At 48.7% G+C, this 26,286-nt stretch overlaps 2 protein-coding genes across 7 annotated transcripts in view; one reads left to right on the forward strand and one right to left on the reverse strand.

Annotated features, from left to right (window-relative positions):
• RNF10 (ring finger protein 10) overlaps positions 1 to 26,286 on the forward strand; it is a 129,883-nt gene that overhangs the window by 40,065 nt on the left and 63,532 nt on the right. For 4 of the 6 annotated variants that reach the window (XR_010407433.1, XM_064578498.1, XM_045887497.3 and 1 more), the window contains one exon: positions 207 to 1,155. The exons of the other annotated variants lie outside the window; for them this stretch is intronic. Coding sequence is in view for 1 of the 4 variants with exons in the window: in XM_045887497.3 (XP_045743453.1) it covers positions 207 to 283 (77 nt within the window). In the remaining 3 variants the exon portion in view is untranslated. Of the gene's footprint in view, positions 1 to 206; positions 1,156 to 26,286 lie in introns of those variants that run through there. 6 annotated transcript variants of the gene reach the window in all.
• POP5 (POP5 homolog, ribonuclease P/MRP subunit) lies at positions 1,981 to 4,933 on the reverse strand. The gene is made up of 5 exons (XM_045887496.3): positions 4,819 to 4,933; positions 4,590 to 4,732; positions 3,127 to 3,276; positions 2,861 to 2,944; positions 1,981 to 2,758 (listed from the first exon to the last, which is right to left on the reverse strand). Exons 1-5 carry the CDS (start codon positions 4,836 to 4,838, stop codon positions 2,643 to 2,645), a joined length of 513 nt encoding a protein of 170 aa, XP_045743452.1. The 5' UTR covers positions 4,839 to 4,933; the 3' UTR covers positions 1,981 to 2,642.

Genomic DNA, 26,286 nt, shown 5'->3' on the forward strand with positions numbered 1-26,286 from the left:
TATCACAGGTAGAGCAGATGAGGAAATGGGTCTAGGGACGTAAAGGGACTTGCCCAAATACCTGGAGCACGCGAGGACTGGTACCTGGATCCAGGCAGTCCTCATCCTAGACCCTTAGCTGCCTCTTTGGGACTCTCAGGAGTGAAAACTGGCTGTGGGCAAGGGGATGGCATTCAGAGCTAAGCTCTTTCTGTGTTTCCATTTAGAAGAGAAAGGAGGAAAGAAGAGAAAAAAACAGAAACAAAAGCTCCTGTTCAGCACCTCAGTCGTCCACACCAAGTGACACTACTGGCCCGGCTACCTTCTCCGTCTGGTTTTCTTTTTCCTGTGCTTTTGTTTTGCTGCTGTAATTTTTAAGTATTTGAGTTTGAACAGATTAGCTCTGGGGGGAGGGGGTTTCCACAGCGTGAGGGGGAACCAAGAAAAATTTAAATACAGTGTATTTTCCAGCTTCCCATCTTTACACCAAAATAAAGTATTGACACTCACAAGAGATCTCTTCCTGCCAAGATTTTTAGTTTGTTACCAGGGTTAGTCTTCTGACCCATGTGTAATTAGTTCTGCTCAACCCAAGTAAGTTTGAGTGTGAGCCCACACCCGAGTGTTCTAGCACTTGTCTGCTGACATGTCAGAGCCTCATGGTTTCAACACACCGCTTAGTGTGTCTTTTAATAATAGTGAGTCTTTCCTGTTTAGTTTTCCTCTTGTTAAAGAAACAGAGGATGGGAATAAAATGGATTTAGGACACCCAGCTTGAATTGCAGTTTTTCTTCTGAGAAATGGCCAGGCTACGGTGCCGGGGCCTGGGTTGCTTACCTGTGTGCTAGAGGGTTTTGGATCTTGTATGTGGCTCATTTGGCAAGGAAAGCTGTAATTGTCACTAAAGCAGCCCTGGAACCTGCCAACCGTTAGATGAAGCTTATTTCGAGTGACAGTGGCCTGAGCTGTAGGAACAGGAGTCTGGCACACCTGGAGGCAGAGCCAGGCAGTTCTGAAAGCAGTGGTGGTGCCCACTGCCTCCCTGTTTTCTAGAGCAGTCTATGGCTTTGGAGCGGAATTTGAGTGATGTGAATTATTTTGCTGCTTAATAAAGTGACCTCTAGGTATAATAGAATGTGAAGGCAAACAGTTGCAATAAATCACCTGCACAAGCAACTTTGAGCTTTCTGGTTTTTTAAAGTTCATCACAGGTTAGCTAGACACACTTCTTAAATAGGTTAAAGTAACAGCTATTACAAGCTTGAGCACTCTGCCGTCATGGGGCGATGTTTTCCCTAGTGTCAGGCCTAAGGGGTTCTTGAGTAGGGCTTAGCTTTACGTGTCATTCTTAAAGAGGTTCAGAAATCCTGGGACAGGAACTGCCCTGGGTGCATGAGGGTGTTCCAGCCCTGAAAGTGAGGGGACACATTGAAGCAAACATTACAAATCTTTCTGTTAAATGTAAAAGTGATTTTGAATAACATCTGTTTTGTTATACAAGAAAACAGATCCTATAAGTAGTGGATCCAAATCCTCCTATAACCTCTGTGAGTGTGGCGGTGTCACTTGGTTTCAGGTGGCCCAGCCTGTGGAAAACGAAGTTGATAGCTGCTGCTTGGCTTTGTAATGTCAGGCAAGGCCAGGTTTTGTCACCCCCCCCAACCCCCCCAAGAAAAGTACAAGAACCATGTTATCCTGTTACCTGATTAAGGATTGGTAAGGAATCTCGTATTTTTAAGGCCCTGTGGGTCAGTACGGAGACCAGCTATAGATTTGTGCCAGTTCAGTTGTCATGTCTCACTAATAATTTTACTCTAAATAACCTGGATTGGTTAGGGTTCATCCTAGGGGTGGGGGCACAAGGCCTCAAGTGGGAGACTATACATCTAGCATTATAGGGAGCCAGTCTTCCTACTGAGGCCAGGGATAGAGAGGGAAGGAAACCTGGCCAAGCTTGAACTTCGTAAGTATACTAAATGCTACAGAAGCCAAGTACATTTCTTTCTTTTTTTTTAAAGATTTTATTTATTTATTTATTTGACAGAGACACAGCAAGGGAGGGAACACAAGCAGGGGGGAGTGGGAGAGGGAAAAGCAGGCTTCCCGCTGAGCAGGGAGCCCGATGTGGGGCTCTCGATCCCAGGACCTGAGATCATGACCTGAGCCGAAGGCAAGACGCTTAACGACTGAACCACCCAGGTGCCCCGTACATTTCTTTAAGATATTATTTATTTGAGAAAGGGGCGAGGGAGAGAGCAAAGAGAATCTGAAGCAGACTCCCACACTGAGCACAGAGCCCGACTCAGGGCTCAATCCTACAATCGTGAGATCATGACCTGAGCCAAAACCGAGTCGGATGCTTAACGGACTGAGCCACCCAGGCGCCTTGCCACGTACTTTTATTAAACCTACTCAGCCAGGCAATTAGATAGAGACATCTGTAACTACTGGGGATTCACTGCCTGCAGAACCACTTAACCAGGCAGCGCTAGGTAAAGGTGACTTCAGTTTAAGTGAACAAGTCCTCCATTTTGAGCTGGTACCTTGGCCTCTGGTCCGCAGTCATCCAGTTTGGCAAACTAGCAGATGCTGCTGCCCTCCAGAATGTCCTGTTCCAACAAGTGGACCCTGAATCTCAGGCCCAGGACAGCCTGCAGAGAGGTTCACTCCATCGCTTCAGCAGCCTCCTCACCGTCATTGTCTGAAAGCTCCTCCTCATCTGACCTCTCTTCTAGTAGACAGCTTCTGGTGACAGACTTCTGGATAGCTTCCCGTTCTCCTGCAAAGGCAAGCAGAGCAGAGATGAAAGAGGTCTTTGGGAGTGACCTCTTACTCAGCCAGGCTAGTTACTGCTCAGTGGGCACTGGCTAATGTTGCTTACCTTCATCAGTGCAGTTCTGCAATAAGATCAACAGCTGTCTCCTGTTGTAACGAATCAGGAACTTCTGACATGTTCTAATTGTACCTGGCACATGAAAGAGCTCCGTGGTCAACAGCTTGTGTAAGGTGTCTGCCTCAAAGACTTTCCAAGCTAGGCGAAAGCCTCTCGTTCTTGGCAGGATAGCAGGAAGACCCACCTGCCTGTCAAGACTGAACCCTGGACCTGTTATTATTGGAAATCAGCAGCCATAACACATGCACCCCTACCTCCCACATGTAAGGTGTTGAGGAAACACGGGTAACGGTGTCCTTTGTTTTCCAAGTATGTGACGAAAGGAAGAGCTGAGCACACGAGTTGGTAGAATTCCTTCCGGCATCGAAGTAGCACTATTCCAGTATAGGCATTGAGGTATCGCACTACAGCGGGGGGAAAAAAAATCATTTTGGGAAACTGGATTCACTTAAAAATCTTAGAGTAACTGAGAGTCTACTGTGTGCCAGGCAGTGGCACTTGGGATGCATCAGTGAGTAAAAACCAATTTCTGAAGGAAAAAAACCTTAGGACAGACCTTTATTTATGGAAAAGGGATAAACCACACCCAGGGCTTTGCACACCACTCAGAACTGGTGAATGAATTTGGAATTTTAAATGCTCCTCTAATTCACTGATTAACTGATAAGTGGGGTTGGGATTGGCAGGGAACATCTTCCTCAGAGGAAACCCTTGGCTGAAAAACAGGTGGTGGTGGTGTTTTCTTTTTAAGATTTCATTTATTTGACAGCACAAGCAGGGGGAGAAGTAGGCTGCCCCTGAGCTGGGAGCCTGATGGGGGGCTCACTCCCAGCACTGTGGGATCATGACCTGAGCCAAAGGCAGATGCTTAAGGCACTGAGCCACCCAGGCACCCCCTGAAAAACAGGTTCTATTGCAAATGGACTCTCTAGGTTCTTGAAGAGGCTGAGAATGACCCAATGTAAATGAACTGTGCCTATGTGCATGTAATTCAACAGTATTCAATTTTAAGCAAAGGGTAAAAGAGATCATTTAAATATTAAATAGTGTGGCTAGGGGAGTCACAATAGGGTGGCTCAGTCGGTTAAGCGTCTACCTTCAGCTCAGGTCTTAACTCCAGGGTCCTGGGATGGAGCCCTGTGTCAGGCTCCCTGCTGAACGCGGAGTCTGCTTCTCCCTATCCTCTCTGCTCGTGCTCGCTCTCTCTTTCCAATAAATATTTAAATAAAATCGCAAAAAAACACCACAAAACACTTAAAAAAAAGCGTGCCTGTCAGAAGAATCCTCTTCCTCATTTACATACGGTGGTGGGTTCTGTATTTTATCTGCCCTATTAAGGGCTTTTTAGGGGTAATTTTGACAATTTTTCCCCCATGGGATGTCAATGTAACCAAGTAACTTAACTCGGAACTACACATGGCTTCCCCCATTTAATTCATTATCCTGCTCAATTCAATCACAATCCCCAATATACACGTGTGAAATAAAGTAGGTTCTTGCCCAAAGTGCCACTGCCTTTCAGCTCTCCGCCTAACCTCGGACTCGTCCAGACTCGGGCTTAGACTCCGAGGGGCCTCAAGAGGACGATACTGTAGGGTGAGGTCTGTGTATCGGGCTTGGAAGCTCCTGCGGTCGCTCGTACCCTTTCTTTCTCCCTCTTCCGGCCCCCGTTCCCTCCCAATCCCGCCGTCCGCCTAGCTCCCCAGGACCCTCGCACCCGCGAAGCCGATGGAGCAGGAGGCCGCGCCGAAAGTCCCGTGCACGCGGGCGATCGTGTCCCGTATGAGGCCGCCCAGCACTCGGTCCTCCAGACTCAGGCGGCAGCGGGGGTCATCAGACACCACTTCGCAGAGCAGGTACCTGCGGCGGGCAGCAGGAAAGTGAGCGCGGGGCCGAGGCCGCGGGGACCCGGCAGGGCAGCGGGTGTTGGGACAAGGGCTCCTTACCTGTGTTTGAACCGCACCATGGCAGCCTCCGCGCCCGGCGGCCCCGCGCCCAAACCGGATATCTGCGGTTTTGCTGGCTGCCAATGGGAAATTACCCTCCGCAGTCTTGCAACCACTCAGAGAGGGAAGCAGGGTAGGAGGGCGGGGGCTAGAGGGTTGGGAGGCCGAACCCAGTGTCAGTCTCCTTTAAGCCCTACCTCCCTCTACGTTTGTAGAGCGCATGCGTCCTGCTGACAGCCCCGCCGAGTTAGCTGTTTGGGGGTGGAGATCTGCGACGAAGTGGCGTGTGGTTGCGTTGGGTGTGTCTGCAACACGCCAGAGTTTGCAATTCTGTGTAGGATGAAGCCGCTGCATTGGGGGCTCTCGGGGTATTTACTTTTTATTACCTTGCAATAAAGTTGTGTATGCACTTATATTCGCTCCCTAAGCTAGACGGCAGAACTTTTGAGGGCAAGACCCTGCATTTACACGCCTGGGATTGACACGGTAAATCGGACCCTTAGTTTCAGGTTAGAGCTCTGTTTAATTTTTTCGTACAGCCAAATATATTATTACTGTTTGGGTCTTTCAACAATCTTATGGAAACATGTATATTGCCTCGGCTTTTGTTTGCAGAAACAATTCGTGGTTGTTATATTTTACTTAAAAAAAAAAAAAGTACAAAGAAGGAAATAAAAAATTATAATCTCAGCACCGGGAGATAATTTCTCATGTAGTGTATTTTCTTCCTTTTCTTTCCCCCTGTGCCATCGGGCCTCAAAGTGAGGTCCAGGGACCACTGGGTTTTCTGAGACTCTTTCCAGGTGTCCCTAATGTCAAATTACTGTCATAATAATACTAAGATGTTTTTTGCCTTTTTCACTTTCTCAGAGTGGACAGTAAAGTTTTCCAGAGACTATGTGACATGTGCTGACATTATCACTCTGATGGCTAATGGGACTTTTTGTTTTAAACACTTCTCAGTTTTATTTGTTTACTTGGAATCTTTGCATTTCTCAGTTTTAATATTCATAATAAGTATCAATATATCCTATAAAAACAAAAGCTCTTTGGGATCCTCAATAATTTAAGAATGTAAAGGGGTCCTGAGACAAAAAACTTAGAACTGCTGCTCCATGATTAATTATATTTTTCCTTTTATTTTCTTATTATGAATAGGATCAAACTGTTTAGCACTTTTTTTTTGCTTGAGTATCTTTTTTTTACAACTGAATTATTGAGGTGTACTATACATAAAGTACATATTAATTGTAAGGCTTAATGAATTTTTACATATGTGTAGACTTTTGTAACTACCACCCATATTAATAGGGAGCATTTCCACACCCAAGAAGGCTCCTTGCTCTCTTCCCAGTCAAAACCTTCCCAGAAGTAGCCTCTGTTTTGAATTCTATCATAAGATCAACTTTGCCTGTTCTTGAACTTTATTTATTTTTAAAGATTTTATTTTTTAAATTTATTTGAGAGAGAGTGCGACAGAGCACGAGCAGGGGGGAGGGGCAGAGGGAGAGGGAGAAGCAGACTCCCCGCTGAGCAGGGAGCCCTATTCTGGGCTGGGATCCCAGGACCTTGGGATCATGACCTGAGCTGAAGGCAGCCGCTTAACCAACTGAGCCACCCAGGCGCCCCTGTTCTTGAACTTTATATAAAAATCCAACAATATGTTTGTGTGTGTGTGTATGTGTGTGTGTGGCTCCTTTTGCTCAACATAACGTCTGTAAGATTCGTTCTTGTTTGACTATGTTTTCATGTCAACCATTCTGCAATGTTGTTTTTCAGCTGCACAGATGTAACACTGCTAAATTGGTCAGTATTCCCACGATAGACATTCAAATTAGTTCCAGATTTTTTTTGTTATACCCAGCACGCTGGTTCACAGCTTTGTAACTTGATGTTTATACCTATCCCTATTTGTAGAATTGTGGAATTGGCTGGCCCTGTGAGGTCCATGAAGGGAGGCCAAGTATTTGCAAAGTCTGGAATGAATCCTCAATTTCCTCATCTCTCAACTCTTTGCCACCACTAATTTGACATTAGGGACACCTGGAAAGAGTCTCAGAAAACCCAGTGGTCCCTGGACCTCACTTTGAGGCCCGATGGCACAGGGGGAAAGAAAATGAAGAACCTGAGGGACCTGTGCCTACGCTTTCTCCTCATTCCAAAACAACCTGTTTATCCAAAAACGGTCTCGCCAGCGTCCCCCTTTGGCCAGCAGGGGGCGTCAGAGGCCCGTTGTGCGCGGAGAAGAGCCTCAGAGCACCCCTTCCTGCGCCTCGCGTCCCTAAAATAACACCAACACTTCCTAGCTTTCAACTCGCTTAATCCCAACACCGCGCCCATTTTACTGATGCAGTTGGGGCTCAGACCAAAGTCACATCCAGTAAGGAGCTAGATTAGAATTCGAACTCAAGGCCACCCTGCTCGAGTCCTTACTCTCGCCCACGCAGCAGCTGCTGTCCTGTGCACGGTTTTGCCTGTCCCCACTCTATTTTCCAGCCCCTTGCTGCCGGGGAGGCTAATTCACGTCCCTAGACCTCAGTTTCCTCATCTGTGCAACAGGGTGACGGTGGTCCCTCGCTCGCGAGTGAACCGGAGAGAAACGCGATAGCGTGGACGAAACGCCCGACACGGGGAGCGCAGCGTACACGCCGTTTTGAGTGAATGGCCTCCTCCTCCCCGGCCCCCGCGTAGCCCCGGGAGCAAGCACACTGGGGCAGTCCCGGGCCTCCCCTCCTCGGGACCAGGGCCCGCTGCCCCCGCCGGCCGCACGGGGCGTCCAGACACCCGCGGTGGCCCGGCGGCCGGGGCGGCGGCGTGGGCGGCGCAGCCCGCTCCCCGCCGTAATTAGCCCGCGCCTGCTCCGGCTCCGCCAGCCGCTAATTACACGTCTCCTAATGAGGCCGGCGGCTGTTTGCAATCACCCGGGTCCCGCCGCGCGGCGCGGGAGGCCGCGGGGGAATCCGCCCGTGGAGGCGTGGACGCGCTCGGCGGCGCGGGTCCCCGGGATGCCTGCCGGGCGGGGGCGGGGCGCTCGCCCGCAGTCGCTCCTCGAACCTCCACCGCAGCGCCCGAGTGATCCCCACCCTACGGGGAGGAGGGCCCCGAGGCTCGAGCTCACAGGTACAGAACTCAGGCGGGAAGAGGCTAATCGCGATCTGACCCCGAACCTGGGCACTTACCTGATCGGTGGGGGTACTTGCTGTTGTTACTCCTGGGACTTCTCTGAAAGGGCAGAGCCTAGATCAGATCAATAAGGGGAAGGTGGGGGTGCTCGGGAAACTTCCTTCCAGTGCCTTCTTCTCACTTGAGAGTTCCCATTTGCTCTTTTGGATCAGACACAAAATGGAATTATTCGCTTTGGAACTTTAAAACTTACTTGGAAACATAAGTCACACATCTCATTTTCCAGACTGGGACATCTGGAACATTCCCTAGGACGTGGTTGGGGCAAATGCTAAATCGCTCTCTTTAGATGGGGATGGGGGGCCACCGCTGTGTACCTTGTTCCCAGGCTCTTCTGGGGTGGGGTCCAGAGTAGCTGCTTTTATTCTTCATCTGTATCTTTGGGGCTTCCATGTATCAGGCTCTCACTGTGTGCCAGGCACTGTGTAAGCACTTTCATTTAGCCCTCAGGACAACCTTCTCTGAGGTCAAGGAGCAAATGACTTGTCCAAGGTCACAATGTAATGTCAGCAGACAAAAGACCTTTTTTGTCTCCCCCCACACCTGTGCCCTTAACCCCTTGCTCTCTATCTCTTCTGGGATGTCTGGAACCTAGAAGGATGTTCGGAGAAGGCGAACCCGATTGGGGTGTCATTCTGAGGTGACACGGGCATCCAAGCGTCCCTACCAGGGTGTGGATGCTTGCTGCCATGGTGCATGGTGGTAAAGGGAAATTGTATCTGCTGCAGCATTTTGTTAAGCAGCTGCTGCTCATTAGGGGCGCCTGCCCCTCTAATCCAATCAACCAATTCCCTGTAAAACATTTATGGGAACAATCTGTGTAAAATTCAACCCTCCGTCTGCTTGGCCAGGGGCTTAGGGAGCTGCTGCATCCTTCAGGTTCCAGGGGGGACAGACATGGCCCTCTCTGGGCCTCAGAGACGGAGCACTGCATCTCACTCCTCCCTCGTCCTCACTGCCTTGTGGACCTCCTTCCCTCTTCCCTCTTCCCTGCCTGCCGCGAGGGTTCACTCATCCAAACATTAATTGAAATTACAAGGGCACTACGGTTTGACCCAGCAATTTCTCTGCCAGGAATTTATCCCACAGAGATTCTTGCAGTCCACAGGTGAACGAGGATGCGTCTTGCAGTATTGTTTCTGATAGCACGAGGCTATCTCAATGTCTATCAGAAAGGATCCACTGTATGTGTATATCTATCGGACACCGTGGGCCAGAGAATGTTCTAAACACTTTACGTAGATTGACTCATTTAACCCTCACAGCTACCCTTTACATGAGATACTTTAATTTTAGTAACTCATTTACAGGTGAGGAAAGGGAGACCCAGAGGGAACAGGTGACTTGCCCAAGCTTCACATAGATAGTAAGCAGCAGTACCAGGCAGCCCATATTCTAAATCCCTATGCGAATATAACTTCTCTGTCTTTATGTGCATGGAGAATTTCCAAAAAGTGATCCAAAAGCAATCGGCGGAAGTTGCCTCTGGGGAGAAGAATTAAAGGTGTGGAGTAGGAGGGGAACTCCCTTTTTCCTGGGTCCCCTTTTGTACCATTCTGTTTTACCAGGTGCACGTGTTCGTTTCATAATTTAGAGGCGTTTCTGAGTCCCCAAAGCATGTTATTGCTAGTCCTTACCTCAACTCTGGGAGTGGGTAATATCATCCTCATTTGGTAGGTGAGGAAGTTTGAACTCCCTGCATGGGCTGGCAGCCACGTGACTGGGGATGACAAGAGGGGGTTGGCTCTCAAGCCAGTGCTCATTCCCTTAATTTATATTAGCCCCGTGGGCTTGCAAGATTCAGAGGGAAGAAAAACAAGGTTCAGAGGGTTAAAAGCATGGATGCCGGGGCCAGCTTGCCCGTGTTCAAGTCCTGACTCAGCCACTCACCCTCTGTGTGACCTTGGGCAAGTCACTTACCCTCTCCAAACCTCAGCGAGGTTTTCCTCTTTGTGAGGATTAAAAGACTTACCTCCGTGTCAAGTGCTTGGAACAGGGCCTGTCTCATCACAAGCGCTCAAGAAATGTTAGGTATTTTTATATTATTGCCCCGAACATTGTCTTCCCCGATTTCAAGCTCAGAGCAGTTCCTCCTCGCAGCTGGCATGTCCAGCTGTGCATGCTCCAGTCCTTTCCCGAAAGGGCAAGGCCCGGCCTCCCTGTGCTCCAGCCTCTAGTGGAAGTCCTTGGGAACTGGTTCTCCGGGGTTATCCCACCGTGGTGGCTGTGATCAGAACCGATCACATCGCCAAGAGCTGGAAGAAGGGGCAGAGCCGCAGGGCTGGTGTGGCCCAGATCCAGGGTGAGGCTGCGACGGGCGGCCTCCTAGTTCGGGATGTTCCCAGCGCCTTCCCACCGCTTATGCTTGGAGGGAGAAGGGCCTCAAAATAGCTGTTGCTTCCCCAGCACGGCGCTAGGCCAGGGACAGGAATAGACATCTGGGGGTGGCCGCCTCAGCTTTCCTCAGGGGCCCTGGGGAGGGGGACAGGAATAAGCAGAGGCCAGACTCCTCCCAACGTGGGGAGATAGTGCGGTGGTCAATATGCAGTGACCTCCTGTGACAGTCCAGCCCATGGAGAATATGGCCCCGGCCGGGGCTGGCTGCTCAGCAGGTCCCCAGCCCCGGCCAGAGAATGACTTGGGCCTGGATTCCACACTGGCTCCTGGCTCCTACAGTTCTCTCTTGGCAGATGGGGAAACTGAGGCCCAGAGAGAGATTCATGTGCTTGGGACCACAAAGCTGCTTTGAGAAGCCAAGCTGACAGGAGGAGCAGGCCTTGGGTGTTGAGAGGCAGTCTGGGTGGTGGTTGGAGGGTGAAAGGGCTCAGACTGTCTCGATCCAAATCTAACCTCCATTACTGAAGACCTGCGTGCTCTTGGGCCTCAATCTCATTACCTATAAAATGCACATCGTAACAGTACCCACCTCCTTTAGTGGTAGCGAAGACTGAAAGAGTTAATACTTGTGTGCTGTTATGATTATTATTGTCTTATCACCAGACCCCTTCCTCATTCATTCCTAAGGCATTGGCTGAACAGCCACCATATGCCAGGCACCGTGCTAGGCCTGGATCCTGCAGCTCCCGTGTGGCAAGAAGAGACCAGTTACCTTTCAGAGAGCCTGCCATGGGCCAGTTACTGAGCTAAGCATTTTTACCGATATCATCTCATCGATACCTCTCTATGAGGCGCCATTATCACAGAGGAGGGAAGTGTGCCCAGAGAGGTGAAGTCACTTCTTCAGAGTCACACAGCCAGGAGGTAGCAGACTCAGGATTTGAACCCCGAGCTGCCCGCCTACATAGCTCATACAAGGAGCCACTGCATGTCACTGTCTCTTTACTGGGGAGACAGATGAGTCAGACAAGTTGTTCTGTTCGCGCAGTCAGGCTTTGGGCATATGGGAGGGCTCCACTCTCCCAGCCTTGACAGTCATTATTCTGGCCCCAACACAGTCCCGTATGAGATGTGAGGGGGTTCCCAGCCCGCACTCCCTAATTCCCCTGGGTTTCCCTGGGTACTTGCTATGTGCCAGGCCTGTACTAGGCTCTGAGAACACAAAGACGACTTTGTTCCTACCCTGAAATTGCTCACAGTGCGGCGAAATGTCAACAACAGTTCAGAGGCAGCTACTGTGATGAGGGTTAGAAAGGGGACAAGGTACCCTGAGGAGGTACCTAACTCAGTCTGGGAGATCAGGGAAGGCTTCCTGGAGGTGGTGATGTCTGAGCTGAGGCCCAGAGGCAAAAGAGAGCCAGGAGAAGAGAAGAGGAGTAGGAAAGAGTGTTCTGGGTAGGTGGACAGTTTGTGGTAGTGCTGGCTTATAGGAAGTGTGAGTGGTAGGGGCTGGAGGTGTGGGTGAAGGGCGCCGGGACTGCAGAGATGGATGGGCTTGGGTCATTCAGGGCCTTGCTGCCCACACTAACGGGCTTGGCTGCTATCTGGAAGGCTAGAAGTTTCCCTCCAGCTTTGGAGGAGGGTGAACCTCAAGAGGCTGAACTGAAGGAGGGGAGCCAGTGAGGAGGCAGCAACTGCCTGGAGGGAGACGAGAGACTTGGCCTCCGGTGCCGGGGGTGGGCGTGGAGAGCCACGGGCGCTTTGTGAAGTTTTTAGATGTAGAATTGGTTATGTATTGCTGTGTAATAAATCACCCCCAAACTTTGTGGCTTAAAGCAACAACTTATTTTTTTAGGATTCTCCGGGGGTGCTTCATGTGGTGACAGCCGGGGGGGCACTGGGGTGGCCGGAGGGCTCCACAATGGCCTCACCCACATGGCTGGTTGCCAGCTGGGAGTTCAGCAGGAGCTGCTGGCTGGGGGGCCCCAGCTCACCTCCATGCGGGTTCTCACGGCGTAGCAGGTGGCTTCTGAGAAACAGACGCTGTCGGGCTTGTTAAGGCCTCGGCTCAAAAGTCTCAGAAACATTACTTCTGCTGCGTCCTGTTGGTGAAATCCAGCCCTAAGACCAGCCTGATTTAAGGGTTAAGGGAAACAGCACTTCTTCCTCTCTTCCTCCTCCTCCTTCTCCTCCCCTTCCTTCCTCTTCCTCCTCCTCCTTCTTCTGTACAGTTTAGTGGGATTTAGTGCATTCACAATGTTTTGCAACCAACATCTCTCCCTAATTTCAACTTTTTAATCACCTCATAAGAACACTCCATCCCCATTTTGCCATTACTCCCCATCTCCTGCTCCCCAGTCTCTGACAACCTGCTTTCTGTCCCTGTGGATTTGCCTATTCCGGGTATTTCATGCAAAAGGAATCCTATAAATGAGAACTTTCCTGTCCGGCTTCTTTCACTGAGCATCATGTTTTCAAGGTTCATCCAAGTTGCATACATGGGTGCTTCACTCCTTTTTATGGCTGAATAATTTTCCATTGTATGGATAGACCATGATTTGTTTATTCATTCATCTGTTGATAGACATTTGGGTTGTTTCTACCATAATGTGAATCATGCTGCTATGAACATCAGTATATAAATACCTGTTTGAGTTTCTGTTTTACATTCTTTTGGGTATATACCTAGAAATGGAATTGCTGGGTCATATGGTCACTCTATGTTTAACTTTTTGAGGGACCACCAAGCTGTTTTCCACGGTGGCTGAACATTTTACATTCCCACCAGCATGTATGAGGGTCCCTATTTCTCCACATCCTTGCTGACATTTACTATTTTCTGTATATTTTTATTTTTATTAAAGCCATTCTAGTAGATGGGAGGTAATATCTCATTTTGGTTTTGATTTGCATTTGCTTAGTTACCACTGATGTGGAACATTTTTTCATGTGCTTTTTGGCCTTTTGTATATTTTCTTTGTCCTTTACTTACTTGGGTTGTTTGTTTTTTTGTTGCTGAGTTCTTAAGAGTTTTTTTTTTAAATATTCTGGTTACTAAACCCTTATCAGATATACGATTTACAAACGCTTCCTCCCATTCTGTAGGCTGCCTTTTCACTGTTGTTTTTTTTTTTTTTTTAAGATTTTATTTATTTATCTGAGAGAGAGAGAGAGAGAGAGCATGAGCTGGGAGGCAAGAGGGGCGGAGGGAGAGGGAGAAGCAGACTCCCTGCTGAGCAGGGATTCCTCACACGGGGTTCCATCCCAGGACCCCAAGATCATGACCTGAGCTGAAGGCAGATACTTAACCGACTAAGCTCCCCAGGCGTCCTTGTTTTTTTAAGTAGGCTCCACACCCAGCATGGGGCCCAGCTCTGGGGCTGAACTCACGACCCTGAGATCAAGACCTGAGCTGATATCGAGTCGGACACCTGACCAACTGAGCCATCCAGGTGCCCCTCACTTTTTCTTTTTTTAAAATTTAAGTAAGCTTCATGCCCAATGTGGAGCTTGAACTCATGACCCTGAGATTGAGAGTCATATTCTGTGCCAGCTGGGCCAGCCAGGCGCCCCCTTTGACTTTCTTGATAATGTCCTTTGACGCACACAGATTTTTACTTTTCATCCCATTTATCTATTTTTCTTTTGTTGCTTGTGCTTTTGGTGTCAAATCTAAGAACCCATGGCCAAATCTGAGGTCATGAATATTTACCCTTATGAATTGTTTTGTCATTTTAGCTCTTACATTTAGGTCATTGATCCATTAAGTTAATTTTTGTCTATGGAGTGAGGTAGGGGTCCAACTTCATTCTTTTGCATGTGGTTAAGCTGTTTCTCTTGACTGGAGGTCAGCATGCCCTTTCAGCGAGGGGAAGGAATTGTTGGGGTTTATCTTTGGAGACAGTTTTGGTGATGGGTTAGCTGTGAGGGGTTGGGGAAGGAGGGAAGAGGAGAGGGCGGGCAGAGTGACATCTACATTTCTGATCTGGGCAAATGGGGAAGACTTAGGTGAAGGGAAGAACTCAGTCTTGAACATGATGAGTTTGAGCTCCTTTAGCATCCAGGCACCGAGAGCATTGGAAATCACATACATGATAAATGAAATATGGAAGGACACTAAAGTTTTCATCCATTCAACAGATAGTTATGGGACACCTAATACACTAGGTAACATTTGTGTGGCACGAACCGTGGGCCAGACACTTAACACTTTTTAAAAAACTGAGCTATAATGGTCATAGTATAAAACGAACAAACCTAAAGTGCACAGTTCATTAAATTTTATATATACCACCTCCCAGGTAAAACTATAGTCCATTTCCAGCCCCCAGAAAACTCCCTCTTGGGCCCGTTATATTTAATTCTCACAGTGATCCTATGAGGCATTATTCCCATTTTTTGGATGAGGATACTGAGGCTTACAGAGGTGAAGCCACTTGCCCAAGATCACATGAGGTGGAATGTGGATTCTAACCCTGGCCTATAGGACTAGGCCAGGCTGAGGAACAGTCCACCCTCTCACTTGGCTTGGACTAGACTCAGGCCTAGGGGATCCCTGAGGGCAGGGGCAAGACAGTTTAGCCTCTGCTGGAGGCCAGGAGGCCCTCATGGGTGGGTCTGTGGGGAGCCCAAGGAGAGGCAGGATGTGGATTTAGGACTGGCGGTGAGAAATGAGAGGAGTCCTTCCTTCCGGTCCCCGTCAGTCATGGAGGTGGCCGCCCAGTGGAGGTGTGGCAGCAGATAAACAGTAGGCAGGCAGCCCAGCTAAAGCTCTTTCCCAGCAATAGACCCTGGGGGAAAGCTCAGCTCTGCCTGGACCAGATTGGCCTGAAGCGAGGAGAGGAGGGTGCCACGCTTGTCAGAACCGCTTTGGCCCTAGCTTCTCGGCGTCCCAGCTGAGAAGATCCTGGGCGCATCTCCTGCATCTCCTCCCTCCCTCCCTCCACGTGTCTGCCCTGCGCCCCTCTGACCTGTTCTGTCCCTCCGCTCCATCGGAAACTGGCCTCCTTCTTCCTCTTCCACCCTGGGAAGCCCCTAGCTGCCTCAGGGCCTTTGCACTCAGTGTTGCTTCCATCTGGAACCTTCTGCCTCCTGGACTTCCCATGGCTGGTGTCTTATTATGTGTCTCAGCTCAAATTTTACCTCTTTAGAGTGTTTTTCCCTGAATGAATTGCCCTATTTAATGCTGTCCTCACGATGTCCCCACGATGTCCTCACAATGGAGCCAGATGGCCTGGGTTTGAATCTCAGTAATGCTGAGATGCTCCTAGCTGTGTGGCCCTGGGCAAGTTGAGTGCCAGTTTCCCCAGCTGTAAAATGGGGATGGTGATAATTGCATGTACCCCATGGATTGTAGTAAAGATGACATTATTTAACACCTGCTCACAATGCTTGGCCCCTATTAGGTGCTTTACAAATATTTGCTATCATGCATCGAGCACTTGTCCCATCCTGGAATTATCCTGGTTGGTGGTGTTTACTTGCTTTTCCCCATTTCCCCCAATTAGAATGTGAGCTCCCTAAAGATGGTGGTTTCATCTGTGTTGTTCACTGCTGTGTCCTCAGTGCCTAGAACAATGTCTGGCTCATGGTAATGAACATTGGTTAAATCATCGAGTGGATGAATTAATGGGGCTCCTAGATCATTCTGCTTGCAGCCCTCCAGACATGCCATGCCTGCTCTCATCACCTGCGCTTTGCATTTGCTCTTCCCTCTGCCTAGACCCATTCCCCAGAGGAAGGGAAGGGAACATGAAGGAAACACTGCTTCTGGCTGCCCAGGTCTCGTTTCTTTTCTTTTCTTTCTTTCTTTTTTTCTTTTAAAGATTTTATTTATTTATTTGAGACAGAGAGAATGAGAGAGAGAGAGGATATGAGAGGGGGGAGGGTCAGAGGCAGAAGCAGGCTCCCTGCCGAGCAGGGAGCCCGATGCGGGACTCAATCCAGGGACTCCAGGATCATGACCTGAGCCGAAGGCAGTCACTCAACCAACTGAGCCACCCAGGTGCCCCTCGTTTCTTTTCTTTTAAAGATTTTATTTATTTATTTGAGAGAGAGTGTGCATGCGTGCATATGAGCGAGCTGGGGAGAGGGGCAGAAGGAGAGAGAGAATCTCAAGCAGACTCTGAGTTGAGCAGGGAGCCCAAAGAGGGGCTTGATCTCACGACTCTGAGATTATAACCTGAGCTGAAAATCAAGAGTCGGACGCTTAACTGACTCAGCCACCTGGGCACCCCTGCCCAAGTCTCTTCCTTTTTAAAAAAATTTTATTTATCTGATAGAGAGAGACACACAGAGAGAGGGAACACAAGCAGGGGGAGTGAGAGAGGGAGAAGCAGACTCCCCACTGAGCAGGGAGCCCGAGGCGGGGCTCAATCCCAGGACCCCAGGACCATGACCTGAGCCGAAGGCAGACGCTTAACGACTGAGCCACTCAGGCGCCCCCCCAAGTCTCTTTCTTACTCCCTTCCTCACTGCCTCCTGCACCAGGCACTGGGAGAGAACAGCAAGTGAGAACCTAGACTTTCCAGGACTACAATCACCTGCTACCAGCCCCTTGTTCAGCAACTGAGGAGTCAGAGGCCCAGAGAGGGGAAAGGACTCAGCCAAGGTCATATAGTGAGTCGAAGGCAATGTTCTCCCCAGTGGACCCTACGTGTGTCACCTGGAGACTGTTTCCAATGTCCACGCTGGATCTGCCTTCCTACATGGGGCCTGGAGAGAGGTAGTGGGTGAGGGGTTGAGCCCTGTCTGTACGCTAGTGAGGCGGGGCCGGGGCAGCTTCTGACTTAGACTGACCTGAATCAGACTCCTGACACTTCTACTTATTAACCACGTAGCTTTGGGCTCTCTGAGCCTCAGTTTGCCCCCTGGTAAGATGAGGGGATGGAAGCCTACCACCCCACCTCCTCGGGGTTGCTGGGCAGATCCTATTAAACATTCTCATACATTGAGCTTATTCTCACCTACCCTATGGGGGCAGGTATGAATTTTATCCCCATTTTCCAGGTAAGGAGGCAGGCTCAGAGTGGGGGAAAAAGTGACTTGCCCAAGATCACACAGCCAGCAAGAAATAGAGCAGGGATTCAAACCCAGGCAGGCTGACTTCAGGACTCACGTCCTTAGCCAGATATTACAGCGCTGGGCACGTGGCCGGTGCTCCACAGACGGGACGCTGGGGAGACCTTGCTTTCCTGTCGGCTCCATCTTCTAGGACAACAACTCCTCACTGCAAAGCACATCTTTTTGTTAAGGTCCCTCCCCTCCAATCCCTACTTGGAGACACAAGCCCTCTCAGCACCCTCCTACTGATGGATTTTCAGATTATCCCCATCTTGATTAGTTCCAGAGCCTCCCAGCAGAAGCAGGAGTTATTTTGGGGCCTTGATGGCTGCCTCTGACCTCCCCCTCCACCCCCCACCCCGTTGCACACACCTCTCCCACGGACTGTAGGGTTCATTAGCTACCGTTCGGGCTGCTCGCTCTCTGCCCCCTGCAGCCCTCAGCTCAGACTCCAGCCCCAACACCTGCTCTCCACTCAGCTCATCTCCTCCCCTGCCCCACAGCCCTCCCCTGCCTTCCTGCTGTTTGGTCGGGATGAAGGCTGCCCACTCTTTCCTGATCCTTGGCCCCTGACTCTGCCTCATAGCAGTGACCCTCCCTTCAGTTTTAGGATTTTTCCAGACTTGAGCAAAAATCTCACACACCATTTGGACACAGATATTTTTGGCTGGTGATCTGACTCCCTGTTCCTGTTGGAATTCATTCCCCAGGGTCATTCAGCCTGGGTGGGAGTGGCTCAAAAATTCCCAAGGATACATTTTATGGGATGTGCATCTTGCCACAGCTAATAAAAAAAATTCCCAAGGGGATGCAGGACACCCCCCCCCCCCCCGCCGCCGCCGCCGCCATGTTATGTCACAGTGCGTGGGGCTGACGTCACAGGGACGGGGCGTGGGCTCCGCTGTATCTGTCTGTTCTCTCTGCTTCTGGCTCTCTCTTCCAGCTCTGCGCTCTGCCAGGGCCGCCCGCAGGCCTTGCTTGCTTTTCAAAAATAACTCCTGAGTCTCACTGAGGTGGGGGGCTGCTTCCTTGGTGTCCCAGGCTGTGTGTTAATCCTTCCAACGCAAGACTTCCTGAAGCCAACTCTGGGCTGGGCTGGGGAGCTGGGTATCAGTTGTCTGGCTGAAGTAGTTCAGCTGCTGACATTGCTGTTTTAGTACCGATAGCCCTCAAGGAAGCAGGGCGAGTGAGTCCTTCCTGGCGCCCACCAAGTCATTCATTCATTCATTCATTTATTCAACGAGCATCTTCAGTGCCCATTGCCTGCAGAGCACACCTCTGGGTGGCCTGTTGCTTTTCCATGTATTTCTGAGTAATCTCCTTGGTCCTCTTCGAATTTCTACTTCCTTCTGTAAAGTAGGGGGATTTTAATTAGGGTGGCCAGTCCGTCCCAGAAGGAAACAGATGGCACGCTCAAATTGGGTAACTTGAGGAAGGCTGAATAAAGGGACTAGTTAGGTGTCAGCAGGGTGTCGGGGACTCACCAGGGTAGTGCGTTCCTGGGCAAGTTACAGTGTGAGAGCTCCTACCTCCTATACCTGGCTGCCAAGGGAGCAGTTCCCCCGGCTCAGAAGGGGTTGTACGGAGAGAACCACCTTGAGGGAGAAGCTGTGACCTTCTGTTGAGGAACAGCACCAGCCAGAGGTGCCCTGCAGGGAGGGAGCGCAGGAAGAACTATCCTGACCTCACTCTTCCTTCTCCTTTCCATATCTCCCTGGGGGCTCCCCATTGGCCAAACCTGATTAAAAGGCAAAGGATATAGGAGACTGTTGAGTCTGAACAAGTCAGTCTCCGTGGGCACAGAGCCGAGTGGAAGAGGGTGGAGAGTGGTTCTAGACAGGTAAATGGAAGATACTCCCCCAGTTTCTCACCTCCCAGTAGTCATAGTAGGTCACATGGATAAATGCTCAAAAACGTCAGCTCTTATCTTTGTGCTTGTATTTGTTGTTCATTGGTGCATGACAGATTACTGCCAAATTCAGCAGTTTCAAAGCTTATGAACATTTCTTACCTCACACAATTTCTGTGGGTCAAGAATTGGGAGCAGCTCAGCTGGGTGGTTTTGACTCACAGTCCCTCCTGAGGTTGTAGTCAAGCTGTTGGCCAGCCATCTGAAGGCTGAGCTGGGAATGAAGGATCCAGCTGGCCCCCTTCCATGGCTGGTGCCCGGGTGCTGACTGTTGGCAGAAGCTCTCAATTCCTTGCCATCCCGACCTCTCCACAGGGCTGCTTGAAAATCCTCATGACTTGGTGGCTGGCTTCCCCCCAGAAAGAGTGATCCAAGAGCAGAAGGCTCGATGAGTTTTTTGACCTAGTCTCAAAAATTTTCGACATCCTATGGGTTACACGGGTCAGTCTTTTCAATGTGGAGGGGACTCCACGGGGGCAGGAACCATCGGAGTCCTTCTTAGAGGTTGACTACCACAGTTCGTAATACATTTGCTCATTTAATCCTTTCAACAATCCTATGAGCTTATCTAACGAAAGAAAACAAAATGAAACGAAACAAAAACCTAACAAACATGAGGCACCTGGCTGGCTCAGTCGGTGGAGCATGTGACTCTTGATCTCAGGGTCATGGGTTTGAGCCCCACATGGGACACGGAGCCTACTTAAAAAACAAGAACAATAAACAAACAAAACAAATTCTATGAGGGAAGTATTATTGTTATTACTATTGTCACTTTTCTGTTGGGGAAATAGAGGCACAGAAAAATGAAATAATGTGCCCAAGATTACGCAACTAGTAAGTAGTAAAGCCAGGAATTCAACCCAGGTGGTCTCTCTCTTTTTTTTTCTTTTTAAAGATTTATTTATTTTAGAGAGAGAGAGAGAGTCCGAAGCTGACTCTGTGCTGAGTGCGGAGCCCGACCCGGGGCTCGATCTCACAACCCAGAGATCACGACCTCAGCCAAAACCAAGAATCGGATACTTAACTGACTGAGCTACCCAGGCACCCCAACCCAGGCGGTCTTTTTTAAAAAATCAATTTTATTGGGGTATAATTCACATACAATAAAAAACACTAACAGAGTCATAGAACATTTTCCTCCCCCCCGCCAAATCTTTCCTCATGCCCCTTTGCGGTCATTTCTGGGCTCTGATCCGGCCAATCATCTGCTTTCTGTCACTATAGATTAGTGTCTGTTTAGAACTTCATGTAAATGAAACCACACAGTATGTTCCTTTTCGTGCCTGGCTTCTTTTGTTGAACAAAAATGTTTGCAATGTTCATCTATATTATTACATGCATTGGTAATTTTTTCTTTTTTATTGCTGAGTAGTATTCTGCATAGATATAGGAGAAGTCCCTGATCCAGTTTTCCTGTTCAATGACATTTGGGTTGTTTTCAGTTTGGGGCTATTATGAATAAAGCTGGTATGAACTTCATGTAAAAGTCTTTGTATGGGGGCGCCTGGGTGGCTCAGTCATTAAGCGTCTGCCTTTGGCTCAGGTCATGGTCCCAAGGGTCCTGGGATCGAGCCCCACACTGGGCTCCCTGCTCCTTGGGAAGCCTGCTTCTCCCTCTCCCACTCCCCCTGCTTGTGTTCCCTCTCTCTCTGTGTCTCTCTCTGTCAAATAAATAAATAAAATCTTAAAAAAAAAAAGTCTTTGTATGGACTTGTGTTTCATTTATCTCAAGTAAAAAGCTAGTGGAATTGCTAGATCAAATGGTCAGTGTATATTAACCTTCGTAAGAAACTGCCAAACTTTTCTAATATATCTGTGTCATTTTATACTCCTACCAGCAGAGGATGTGAGTTCTAGTTGTATCATATCCTCACCAACATTTTGTATCACCATTAATTTTAGCCATTCTAATCTGTGTATATCTTTTTAATTTAATTTAATTTATCTATTAGAGAGAGAGAGAGAGGGTGTGTGAGAGAGAGCATGAGTGGTGGAGGGAGAGGGAGAAGCAGACTCCTCTGCTGAGCAGAGAGCCCGACATGGGGTTTGATCTCAGGACCCTGAGATCATGACCTGAGCGGAAGGCAGACGCCACCCAGGCGCTCCTAATCTGTGTATATCTTATTGTAGTTTCAATTTGTACTTCCCTGTCAACTAAAGATATTGAGCATCTTTTCATGTGCATATTGGTCATTTGTGTGTTCTTTTTTGGGAAGTATTTATCTGATTCTTTTGCCTATGTTTTACTGAGTTATTTGTCTTCTCATTATGTAGTTGTAAGAGTTCTTTATCTATTCTGGATATAATTTCTTTGTGAGATACACACAGACACACACAGACACATCCATAAAATGAATATTTTCTATAAGCTTGCTGCTTAGTTTCATTTTTTAATAGTATATTTCAAAGAACAGAAGTTCAAAATTTTGATGAAGTCCTATTTATCAATTAATTGCTTTTATTAATTGTGCTTTTGTGTGCTTAAGAAATTTTTGCCTACCCCTAGGCCACAGAGGTTTTCTCTTATACTCTTCTCTAGAAGTTTCATAGTTTTGGTTTTTGCATTTAGGTCTCTGATCGATTTGGAGTGAGTTTTTGATATGGTGTGAGGTAGGGGTCATGGTTCATTTCTTCTTTGGCACAGACATGTTCTACCAGCTTCCTTTCCCCACTGAATTATCTTGGCACCTTTGGCAAAATCAGTTGATTGGATGCATATGGATTTTTGGAATTCAGTCTGTTTCATTGATCTATATGTCTATCCTTATGCTAATTCCACACTGCCTTGATTACTGCAGACTTAGAGTAATTCTTGAAATCAAGTAACATTAGGTGTTGCAACTTTGTTCCTGTTTTTCAAAATTGTTTTGGCTCTTCTAGTTTGTTTGCATTTCCATATACATTTTAGAATCTACTTGATAATTTCTACAACAACAACAAAAAACCTGAAATTTTATTTTATTTTATTTTTAAAGATTTTATTTATTTGACAGAGAGAGAGAGACAGCGAGAGCAGGAACACAAGCAGGGGGAGTGGGAGAGGGAAAAGCAGGCCTCCCAGGGAGCAGGGAGCCCGATGCGGGGCCCAATCCCAGGACCCTGGGATCATGACCCGAGCCGAAGGCAGACGCTCAATGACTGAGCCACCCAGGCGCCCCAAACCTGCTGAAATTTTAATCAGGATTGCCTGAATCTATAGAATCGGTATGGGGTGAAGTGACATTTTATACGTGAACGTGGTATATCTCTCCATCTATTTAGGTCTTTCATTTTTCTCAGTACGATTTTAGAGTTTTCAGTGTACAAATCTTGCACATGTTTTATTAACTGCATCCCTAAATATTTTATGTGTTTTGATGCTTTTGGAAATGTTTTCATACATTTAACTTCCCAATTATTCGTTGCTGGTTATAGAGAAATGCATTTTTATATATTGACCTTGTATCCTTTCATTTTGTTAAACAAGGTTCTAATAGTTTTGTTTTGTAAATTTCTAGGATGTTCTACGTGCATAATCATGCCATCTGCAAATAAACACAATTTAACTTCATCCTTTCCCCATTTTTTTCTTCCCTTGTTGTCCTGGCTAGGACCTCCAGTCCTATGTTGCATAGAAGTAGTGAGAGCAGATATTCTTGCCTTGTTCCCAGTCTTAGGGGTGAAATTGTTTAAACTTTCAGCATATGTTAGCTGTAGGTTTTTTGTTTTAAAGATTTAAAATTTTTTTAAATTTCTTATTTATTTAAGATTTTATTTATTTGTCAGAGAGAGAGAGCACAAGCAGGGGGAGAAGCAGGCAGAGGGGGAGGGAGAAGCAGGCTCCACGCTGAGCAGGGAACCCCATGTGGGACTTGATCCCAGGACCCTGGGATCATGACCTGAGCGGAAGGCAGACGCTTAACTGACTGAGCCACCCAGGCATCCCTCTTTTTAATTTATTCTTAAAAGATTTTATGTATCCATTTGAGAGAGAGAGAAAGAGAGAGTGAGTAGAGGGGGAGAATCTTTAAGCCAAATTCTCGCTCAGCATCGAGCCTGACACGGGGCTCGATGCCATGACCCATGAGATCACAACCCCAGCTGAAACCAAGAGTTGGACACCCAACCAACTGAGCCACCCAGGCGCCCCTAAAAAAATTTTTGTTAAGTAATCTCTTCGTGGGGCTCGAACTCATGTCCCGGAGATCAAGAGTCTCATGCTCTACTGACTGAGCCCGCCAGGTGCCTCAGCGGTAGGTATTTTGAAGCTGCCCTTCAACAGGGTGAAGAAATTCTCGGGCGCCTGGGTGGCTCAGTTGGTTAAGCGACTGCCTTCGGCTCAGGTCATGATCCTGGAGTCCCGGGATCGAGTCCCGCATCGGGCTCCCTGCTTGGCGGGGAGTCTGCTTCTCCCTCTGACCCTCCCCCCTCTCATGTGCTCGCTCTCATTCTCTCTCTCTCAAATAAAAATAAATAAAATCTTTAAAAAAAAAAGACCTTTCCTGTCGGGGCGCCTGGGTGGCTCAGTTGGTTAAGCGACTGCCTTCGGCTCAGGTCATGATCCTGGAGTCCCTGGATCGAGTCCCGCATCGGGCTCCCTGCTTGGCGGGGAGTCTGCTTCTCCCTCTGACCCTCCTCCCTCTCATGCTCTCTGTCTCTCATTCTCTCTCTCAAATAAATAAATAAAATCTTTAAAAGAAAAAAAAAATTGAGGTGAGACTCACCTAACGTACAATTAACCGTTTTTAAAGTGAGCCCTTCCGTGGCATTGCCCAACCACCTCTATCCAATTCCAGCTTTATCACCCTGCAAGGAAACCCTGCACCCATTAAGAAGTTACTCTCCATTCTCCCTCCTCACAGCTCCTGGCAACCATCAATTTGCGTTCTGTCTCTATGGATTTACCTATTCTGGACCCTTTGTATGAATGGGGTTGTACAATATGTGACCTTTCGTGTCTGGCTTCTTTCACTTAGCATAACATTTTTGAGGTTGATTGACACTGCAGCATGTAGAAGTACTTTATTTCTTTTTTTTAATATTTTATTTATTTATTTGACAGAGACACAACGAGAGAGGGAACACAAGCAGGGGGAGAGGGAGAAGCAGGCTTCCCACCGAGCAGGGAGCCTGACCCAGACTGGGGTACGATCCCAGGACCCTGGGGATCATGACCTGAGCCGAAGGCAGACACTTAACGACTGAGCCACCCAGGTGCCCCTAGAAGTACTTTATTCCTTTTTATGGCGGAGTAATATTTCATTGTATGGAAACACCACAATTTCTTTACCCAGATGTATTCTTTTTTAATATTTTATTTATTTATTTGACAGAGAGAGAGACACAGTGAGAGAGGGAGCACAAGCAGGAGCAGTGGGAGAAGGAGAAGCAGGCTCCCCGCTGAGCAGGGAGCCTGATGCAGGCTCGATTCCAGGACCCTGGGACAATGACTTGAGCCGAAGGCAGACGCTTAACGACTGAGCCACCCAGGAGCCCCTACCCAGATATATTCTTAACCACTATTCTATGCTGTCTTTCCACGTGCCAGGTGCTGTCGTTAGCTCTCCAGATACAGCAGAGAACAGAGGAGAATTGGCCTTCCCCAAGTGGAGTTAGTCTCTTCTGGAACTTAGTATGCTCTCTGACGATCATGTATGTCCATTCCTGATCACACTGGAGGCCCTGTCTGTTCCTGCTCATTCATCTCCATAGCCCCAGTGTTTAGCCCTCTGCTCTTAGCTGACCAGATAGGTGTTAATCTGGGAAGGCTTCATGGAGGAAGCAGCTTTTGAGTGGAGCCTTGAGGTTTGAGGAGGAGAGCAGTTTCCTTGAGCCCACAGTGATTAATAATAATAACCATCGTTTATCAAGCACATACTATGTGCCACACACTGCAATGAACGTGTTAACTTCCCAGGGTCAGCCAGCTAGTGAGGGGCAGAGGAGAGTTTGGATTTGAACCGAGACCCACACCCATAAGTACTGCCTTTCCAAGCCTCGTTCTAGATTGGGGTTGGGTTTTTTTTCTTCTCTGTATTCTACCTCCCCTGTCGTTCTTCTTCTGGGGACATCTGGATGGGACTAGAGAGTGACTGCATGATGGGCAAAGCCTGGATTTGGGGCACCCCACGTCTTGGGAAGGACTCTTCAGCTCCTATCCTTCCGGGTCCTTTGGACTTAGTTGGAACCTGGGCTTCTGGGGGACCCTCTGTCCTTTGTAGCACCCTTTCCTCCCCCAGCCTCCCTACTCCTCCTTCCTTAGCCCCTCTAACTCATCGGGCTGTGCTGGAGTCTGTGGGGAAAGGAGCAGGATTTCGGCTAAATATAAACCAGGCTGTTCCAGTTTCCAAATAGAACAAAGGAGCAGGGTGTTAAGTTGATTTTTATAAATAAAGAGAGAGGGAGTGAGAGAATATTTTTTCGAGATGTTTAATAAAATCGCCTGTGAGAGGCAGGAAAATCACTGGGCTGCAGTGGGAGGGTTTGGAGGAGGAAGGGGGTGAGAGAGAGGGTGGGAAGTGCTTCCTCCTTCCTGCTGTGATCCTTGCCAGTGTCCTTGTCTTTTTCCTGGGACCAGGGAGGGATGGTGGGGCAGAGGGGGCCAAGAGGCAGGGGCGGGACATGAGGGTCCTTGGGAGGAGGAGGAGGAGGACAAGGAAGGCTCATAAGCATAACAGCTACTGCGTATGGAGCACCCACCGCTCGCCAGGTCCCCGGCTAGTGTATGCATCCTCTCGCCAAATGCGCACCAGCACGCCGAGGCTGGGCTGCTCGACACTGGGCGCTCTGCGATCTAGTCCCTGCCTACCTCTCTGACCTCATCTCCCTGCTCTCTCCCCCTGGCTCACTTCACTCCCACCACGCCAGCTCCAATGCCTTCTCCAACTCATTCCCTTCTCAAGGCCCGAGTGCCTGCGCTTCACTCTGCCTCGAGGTCTCCCAGCCAACTCCTGCTCGTCGTTCGTTCGGAAGAAGCAATGCCACTTTTTCTTGAC

This window comes from Mirounga angustirostris, unplaced genomic scaffold (genome assembly GCF_029215605.1).
Source record: "Mirounga angustirostris isolate CCGP_5_RB_7025 unplaced genomic scaffold, mMirAng1.0.hap1 SCAF_14, whole genome shotgun sequence".
Classification (NCBI taxonomy): Eukaryota; Metazoa; Chordata; class Mammalia; order Carnivora; family Phocidae; genus Mirounga; species Mirounga angustirostris.

Bases quoted from the DNA above. Each gene is read 5' to 3' on its own strand.
- POP5 (XM_045887496.3), bottom strand. From the start codon at position 4,838: ATGGTGCGGTTCAAACACAG. The intron at 4,733-4,818 runs GTAAGGAGCCCT...TGCCCGCCGCAG, and splicing joins ATGGTGCGGTTCAAACACAG to GTACCTGCTCTGCGAAGTGG. The intron at 3,277-4,589 runs GTGCGAGGGTCC...CCCCCGCTGTAG, and splicing joins CTGCTCCATCGGCTTCGCGG to TGCGATACCTCAATGCCTAT.